This window comes from Chrysochloris asiatica, unplaced genomic scaffold, assembly GCF_000296735.1.
Source record: "Chrysochloris asiatica unplaced genomic scaffold, ChrAsi1.0 scaffold00005, whole genome shotgun sequence".
Taxonomy (NCBI): domain Eukaryota; kingdom Metazoa; phylum Chordata; class Mammalia; order Afrosoricida; family Chrysochloridae; genus Chrysochloris; species Chrysochloris asiatica.
This window is the reverse complement of record NW_006408523.1, coordinates 1,951,733-1,959,830: the sequence shown is the minus strand read 5'-3', so window position 1 is coordinate 1,959,830 and position 8,098 is coordinate 1,951,733. Positions and strand designations below refer to the sequence as shown.

At 46.3% G+C, this 8,098-nt stretch overlaps 1 protein-coding gene across 1 annotated transcript in view; it reads right to left on the bottom strand.

The window, feature by feature from the left end:
• The window catches only part of LOC102819174 (60S ribosomal protein L21-like), an 8,447-nt gene extending 6,966 nt beyond the window's left edge, over positions 1-1,481 (bottom strand). Inside the window, exons 1-4 of the mRNA XM_006832038.1 lie at positions 1,415-1,481; positions 1,151-1,212; positions 807-919; positions 204-354 (exon numbers count right to left, since the gene is read on the bottom strand). Coding sequence (XP_006832101.1) covers positions 204-354; positions 807-919; positions 1,151-1,212; positions 1,415-1,481 — 393 coding nt within the window. The remainder of the gene's footprint in view (positions 1-203; positions 355-806; positions 920-1,150; positions 1,213-1,414) is intronic.
• Positions 1,482-8,098: the final 6,617 nt, after the last annotated feature.

Genomic DNA, 8,098 nt, shown 5'->3' with positions numbered 1-8,098 from the left:
AGGCTGTTTAAAAAAAAAAGGGGGGGGGGGGAACAATTATATAAAGTACTGCAATTGTAACTGCAAAATGCTGCTCAGTCAATGAACTAGTCTTAAATTGAGACCCCCCCTCCCCCCGGGCAAAAAACAACAACCCATCACTGAATGGTAACTTTAATGTCCCTCCCCCAAAACAAATTCCCACAGCCCCTATTAACACTTACCTGGCGCTTTAGCTGAACCCACGTCCCTTTCTCTTTGGCTTCCTTCTTTTTCTGATCATTTTCCTTCACTCGCTTCAGGAAGCTGTCTCGGCTCTTAGAGTGCTTAATATGCTCGATGCGCACATTAATTCTCTTGGCAAGAATCTTACCCCTAGAGAAAGCAAAAATTCTTTTAAAGGCTTCATCAAAAAAACAAAGAAAGAAAGAAAGAAAGAAAGAAAGAAAGAAAAACCCAAATTTGGAAAATTTTTGTTATTTTCTGGAAAAAACTTTGAGGCAAACATCCCCAATTCTTAGGCTCTCTTCCTATTAAGAGAACACCCCCTAAACTACAAAAAAAAAAAAAAAGCCAGACTGCTAAAACTGACTTCTAAAATGGCTCTTTTAAAAAACACTCTGAAAACAAGAACTGCTTAAGCAGAACTTTCCAGAAAGTTCATTTGAACTTGTTTCCTCTGACAGGATACAAGACAAACATTCAGTTTGCCTGAGTTTTAAAAAGGATTTTTTTTGCCCCGCTTGAATGACCAATAAAGACATAAGTCCCACTGGCAAAGTGAAAAGGGGGTAGGAAGTTTAGCCCAAAGGAAGGACATCACGTACTTGACTTGCTTGTTCACGACAATGCCGACAGCATGCTGGGTCACATTGTAAACTCTTCCAGTTTTGCCGTGGTAACATTTGTGGGGCATGCCTTTTTGAACTGTGCCCATTCCCTAGGAGAAAGGACAAAAATGCTACACCAACAGTTTTGACACCCTTCGACCCTCCAACACACACACACACACACACACACACACCACCACCACCAATGTCAACCTAAGAGTTTTCAGAGCCGGTGAAATGGGTTTTTCACATTGCTTCAAAGCAATCAAAGCGACAATCATCACAATACACTCTGTTGTGTGGTGGTCACAAACCAGATTCCAACAGCATTTTAAAGTTACCTTGATGTCCACAATATCGCCTTTCTTGTAGATTCGCATGTATGTGGCCAAAGGAACGACCCCTGCAAAACATTTTAGTAGTTAGCATCAAGGTTAAGAAAATTTTTAGCATTTCGAAAATAAAAAAGGCGATCATAACAGTCTTCAACACACAATTTTAACAGGTAACATAAGCAATTTTTAATAAGGTAGCTATTTGTTTCATCATGTAGCTAATACATGACGACCGCTGTAATAAAATACTACATCTCCTCTCCTACTTACCATGCTTTCTGAAAGGCCTGGAGAACATATAGCGGGTACCCCGCCTCTTTCCCTTTGTGTTCGTCATCTTGGGGGATTACTGCAAGCAGAAAATATAAAGGTAAATAAACGTCATTCAAGACAGTAGATTTGACCATCCACACAAGAAGCCTGTCATCTCAGATGTCTGTGGTTTACTTGTAACGTGAAACAACTAGGGAATAATGTAAAAAGCCGGCTCACTTTACCCTTCAAAAACAACAAGTCTACCCAAACAGCCGACGTTCTAAAAAACATGAAAACACATTTTATTCGTGTACCCAGTCCATGCTTTTTAACAGAAAAGTGAAGAACTAGGGTTGGGATTATATGAGCTATTGAAAGCAAGTAAGAAAAGCAGTTTTCCCTATGACACCGACAAGGATTACACGAAGTTAGACTCAACTGGAAATTAGGACCCCTACTAGTACAAAATCCTTATTAAAACGTAAAGGCACAACGCGACTTGGACCTGGATAGAGATCTAGCTCTAGCCGGAGACACCGGGCTGAGACCCTGGGCCGCCCGTCTTTCTCGGGATCCAGGGAGAAACCACGTTCCGGGGGTCCCGATGGGAGCACCCCCACCTCCCAGCACAGCCCGGAGCCTTATAGGGTTTCACACGCGCTCCCGCCGCCGCCGCCACGCGAACAAGCTGCGCTAAATGACCCCGGAGCGTCCGAAAGGTTCGGGACTGAAGTTGTCTGTCCCGCTGCAGCATCTTATAGTCCGATCCCCAGATCCCGGCCTCCGCTCCAGTTCTGGGTGATGGCTTCACCCGCTTCCGCCTGAAGACCCCAGAATGGACAAAGAGCATCCCCGGGACCCCGAATGCGCTGCTTAGGCGGTCTCAGAGCGGGGACTCCCGTCTGCGGAGCCCAGAAAACCAGAGCCACGCGCACACCATACCTGCAAGATGGCGGCACCGGCCGAAAGGAAGAAGGCGGGGTCACGGCGCGCGACTTACAAGGGCCTGCGGGCTGCCCGCCGCGCTGCCTGAGTGAAATGCCAGCCGAAAGCGGCTCGTTCCTACGGAAGCGGATCGTTCCTGAGAACAAGAAAGGTCTGTGAAGAGAGTTTCCTGTTTTGAAAAAAGATAGCTAATCAACCAACAATAGCTGACACTTGAATTTCGTCAGACAACCCGGAAGGGGGCCTTCAAAGGCATCAATAGGACGCGACGTCGAGCGTGCCCATATCAGCCTCTGCGTCAGAGTCGACGTCGGAAGCATGCGTGCGTGTGAGCTCGCTGGCAGGAGGGAAGGGCTAATTCTGCGGGGGTCTGAACCTGTAAAAGTGCCCCGAAATTTTTTTTTTTTTTTTAAATCATCATGTGAACGCAAAAAGCATGCTGTCCTGAGCAAAGGTATTATCCAGTTTGTCTGTCATTTCAGGGGTTGTACAGCTTTCCCACGTGCCTATGCCTGTGCAACTGCTGGTGCGTGCGTACATGGTTACCACCGATTTGGAAAGCAATTTGGCAAAATCTGGTAAAATTGAAAGTTTCGAATGCTAAATTCCAAGCCAATATTTGGCGTGGCGCCGCCGTTAGATAAGTCTGGGCTGTTAACCACAAGGTCGGCGGTTCAAGCCCACCCGCCGCCCTTCGGAAGCCCTACACCGGGCCGCTGAGCTCCTTAGAAACCAGCATGGCCAAACTTCATCACTCCTACTCTGGACGTGATGTCAGAGGGGCCAGTCCCTGGAGATGGACATCACGTTTGGTAAAGTGGAAGGTCAACGGAAAAGAGGAAGACCCCCCAATGAGATGGATGGCAAACCGGATGCAGCGATGGGCAAATCATCTGTGCCGAGGGTCGCTGAGTCAGAACCGACTGGACCGCAGCTAATAACATGAGTGGGAACTGATTCGATGGCATACAACACTGCCTCAATTATGTCCTAGCGAAACTTTCTAGGACAAAGTTTCACAAGTGGCCAGAGAGGTACATGATTGCTCTATGCGTGGTTACGTGCCATGGAGTCGGTTCCAACTCATAGCCACCCTGTGCAGGGTTTCCAAGGCTGTAAATCTTTACAGAAGCAGAAAGCCTCGTCTTTCTCCCACGGAACCGATGGTAGTTTGCAACTGCTGACCATGAGATTAGCATCCTGACTCGGAACCACCAGCTACCTGTGCTCCTTGCTCTATGTGTAGAAGCAAGAAAAAAAATTAAACTACACATCGATAAGGGAATCAATACATTACGGAATGTCTGTACAAAGGAGCTCTGGTAGCGTAGTGGTTACCAGTTGGGCTGCGAACTGCAAGGTCAGCAGTTTGAAACTACCAGCTGCTCCGCGGGAGAAAGATGAGGCTTTCTGCTCCCATAAAGATTTATAGCCTCGGAAACCCTGTACAGGGTCGCTGTGAGTCGGAACCGAGTCCACGGCACATACAATGGAGTATGACAGGCCAGCAAAAGAAGAGTAAGCTCAGGTGTATGATGACGAGACCAAAAAAACAGAACAATGTGGAGGAAGTATTGGCCCAGTTGACTGTGGGTGGGAGCTGACTAATGGCACCTAACAATGCCATAGTCAAAACCTGTCAGGGCTCAGCGATTTCAGAACCTTTAAGACACACTCGTCTCTTCATTCACCTCCCAGTCTGTTTTGAGTTCACTTTAATTTGCCTTCTGCCCCAGTCACACCCCTGAAACAGCTCTTGTCAAGGGCACCAACTACGTCCACTTTGCCAGACTGAGACCTTCCTGGCCTTGCCTTCCTGGGTCTCTCAAGTCCATCAGACACTGCTGGCCCCTCCTTTCTCCTTGAAGCCTTCCCACTGCACTGTCTAGTTTACTATTTTGTTTTGTTTTTCCTCTGCCAATCGTGGTCAAAGGAGTCTGTTGGTATAGTAGGTTAGGCATTGAGCTTCTAAAAGGTCAGTGGTTCAATCCTTCCCGCTGTTCCTTGGGAAAAAGATGAATCTGTCTGCTCTTGTAAAAGATTTACAGTCTTGCAAACCCTATCTAGGGTCTCCATGAGTTGGAATCAACTCAGCAGCAGTAGGTTTGGGTTTTTGTTTTTTACCAGCCCTGGTTCTACAATGCTTCAGTGCTTGCCTACAAAACCACATGTGGTGGTGGTGGTGGTGTGCCATGGAGTCAGTTCCGACTGGCAACCTTGCATAGGGTTTCCGAGGCTATAAATCTTTATGGGAGCAGAAAGCCTCACCTTTCTCCCATGAAACGGCTCAAATTGCTGACTTTGAAGTTAGCAGCCAGACTCATTACCACTCTGGTACCAGAGCTTTCAGACCTACACAGTAGCTTTATAAAACCTATTGCTCTGCCCCATAAATAGTACAGCCTAGAAAACCTTATAATGCAGCTGGGTTCTGTCATACAGAGTTGCTGTGCTGAAAGCTGACTGCATAGCATCCAACAGTACACACATGATGAAGGTAAAGTAAGCACACATAAGCCAGCACTCACCTTGCTGAGTGGGTACTCAGTCCCTCTCAGGGATAATGGATTTGAGAAGAGGCACTCATTCTATAGGAAGGTGCTCTGGGGTTGGGAGAGAGACAGATGCCAGCCATGTCTGGAAGCAGAATCTGATGCAATGAAAAAAGAATGGGGAATTGTTCACTACAGATGAGTAAGTAAGCCATACTTACTGCTGTTAGGTAATCCGACACTGCCTGTCCTCTGGAGAGTAGACCTTGGTAGGATTTGGGGCTAAGGGTCTGCTCCTTCCTTCAGCTCTCCCCAGGTAATCCCATCATTCCTATAAGTTGCAATGTTCTCTCCACCCGGCCCACTGATAGACGGGCTGCTTTAATTCAGGCCTCTCCTCTCCTCCACACTTCGGCTCAACCTGGCATCTCTTCATGGAGACCCTTTAGCATTTCAAAACTGACATGTACTCACTCACCCTGAAACCTGTTTCTTCTATAGTATTTTCCGTGTCAATAAATGGTACAAACCGGAAGCCTAGGTTTCATATTGAAGTTCTCCCTTACCCCTCCATGTCCGACCTACCCACAACTTATTTTTTTTATTTTTATTTTTTGCCTTTTCCCAAGGATCATTTGCAAAACATATCCCCCAAGGTGGTCTCTTTCTGTCTTTGGACCCAGCCCCTGGACCCCAGCAAGGAGCCCACTCTGGTTGCTGGCTCCATTCTTTCCCGTTCCCCATTTGTCTTCCTTATAATAGCCAGAGTGCTCTTTTTAACACCAACCAATCATACCAAGGGGCTCTGGTAGCGTAATGGTTACAAATTGGGCTGCTAATCTCAAGGTCAGTTCCACAGGAGAAAGATGAGGCTTTCTGCTCCTGTGAAGATTTACGGCCTCGGAAAGCCTGTACAGGATTGCTATGGGTTGGAATCGACTCGACAGCACTTAACAACAATCATAGCACACGCTTCTTTAAGGTCTCCCAAAGGCTTTCCATTGCTTTTAGAATAAAATCTAAATTAATTGTCCTGTTTTTTAAGGTCTGCATAAATTTCTTGTTATTAAGTGCCGTGAAGTTGGTTCCAACTCAGCAACCCTGTGTAAGGTTTCCAAGGAATGGCTGGTAGGTTTGAAGTCTCACCTTTCAGTTCAAACCAATCTCGTGGTCCAAACACCAGGACTCCCTGCAGATAAACTAGTGCTTGCCTGTCTCTCCAGCATCTCTTCCTCCCTGTCTTCATTGTCTCTCCCACTGCCGCCTTTACTTCTTTCCCACCTCAGGATCTTTATGTGTGTGGTATCCTTTGCCCGTCAAGTAGCCCTTTCTTTCTCAGCTGCTGGCTCCCTGGAAGAGGTCATGCCTGTTATTGTTAGGTGCTGTTGAGTTGGTTCAGATTCCTAGTGACCCCACGTACAACACAACAAGACACTGCCTGGTGTTGAGCCACTCACAATCGTTGCAATGTTTGAGCCCTTGGTTGTAGCCACTGTGACAGCCCATCTCACTGAGGGGCTTCTCTCTCTCTCTTGGTTACCCCTCAACTTCACCAAGCATGATGTCCTTCTGCAAGGAATCTACTGGATGGCATTGGGTATTGGGTTTGATTTTCCTGTGTGCTAGTAAACACATTACTAATACCCCATTGAATCATTACAACAGTCCTATGAAGTAACTGATTATAAAGTGTAAACAATGGTTCTTTTCTGGTTTCTCCAGTTTGGGGGTTGAGATTCAGCTCTCCCAAGCCAACTAAGTCAGCTACCCTGGTCTATCTGCTTGTCACTTTTTCAAAATTGTGTGGCTGTTTTGTGTGCTTCATTACGTTGAGTAATGCCATGTTATCAGGATGGACCGATCCCTGGAGAATGACATCATGCTTGCTAAAGTGGAGTGTCAGCAAAAACAAGGAGGACCCTCAAAGAAATGGATTGCACAACCTTGGCTTCAAAAGTAGCAATGACTGTGGGGACTAACTGGGCAGTGCTTTGTTTTGTTATATGAGCTGAAGACACGCAACACCAGCACCTCACAGTGTAGACTTTGCTGTTTAACTTCTTGTATTCAGCTTAATGTTTCAGAAATTCAGTCATGTTGGTTTGTGTATCAGTAGGCCCGTTCCTTTTGATGGCAAAGTAGTATGAACGTTGCTAAGTGCTGTCCAGTCAGTTCGAACATCCAGTAACTTTGTACAGGGTTTCTGAGGAGCAACTAGTGGGTTTGAACTGCTGACCTTGTGGCTTGCAGTCCAGTGCTGATTCTACAGCGCCACACCTGGAGTCTAGTATACATGAACATGTTGTTGTTGTTCAGTGCCATTGATTGGTTTCAACCCATAGCAACCCTGTATAGGGTTTCCAAGGGGCAGCTGGTGAGCTTGAACCACTGACGTTGCGGTTCAAACGACCTTGCAGTTCAGCGCATTAACCCCCGGCGCCACACCAGGACTCCAGGTATGAACATAACTACAGTTTATTTATCCATGCTCACCTTGAATAGATATTTGGGTTGATTACAATTTTTTTTTCTAATATCAGTAAAACTACTATAGTATTTTTGTGACCCTGTTCTCATTTCTGTACCTAGGAATGGAATTTCTGGCTTCATAAGAAATTGCCAAATTGCTTTCCAAAGCAAACCCCAATTTAATTATTTAGCATTCTCTTCTGAGTCCTGGTGTGGCACTGTGGGTTAATGCGCTGGACTGCAAGTTCAGTTTGAACTGCAAGATAGGTGATTCAAGCTCATCAACCACTCCTCAGAAACCCTATCCAGGGTTGCTATGGGTTGGAACCGACTCCAAGGGACTTAACAACAATGTGAAGCAGATACGGCATGATTTTCATTGCCAGCTTTTAAAATAGCTGTGTGTGTCAATTCCTAGTTCCACCCTACGGATCTGGAACCCAAAGTGGTTTCCTGAGTCTTAACGGTCCATGTGTCTCCCTTCTGAGATCATGAATGTAAAGAGACTAGGAAACACACTAAAATGGAAAAGAAGTGAAGCAGATTAAATGTAGAAAGTAGGAAAACTGAGACTCCACTCAGGATTGAGTAGCATCTAGATTAAATTCAGTGCTGACCAGGCTAAGGGACGGGGCTCTAGAATTTTTGCCCTCAAGGAGCCCTCAGATGGCCTGGTGGGAGAAAGGTGAGTCCATCGCACTATTGTGAGTGGAAGAACAGCAAACGCTGAGGATGGATGGGAGGGAAGGGCTCAGTGGGTGAAACCAGCTCACCTGATTGGGGGAAATGGACA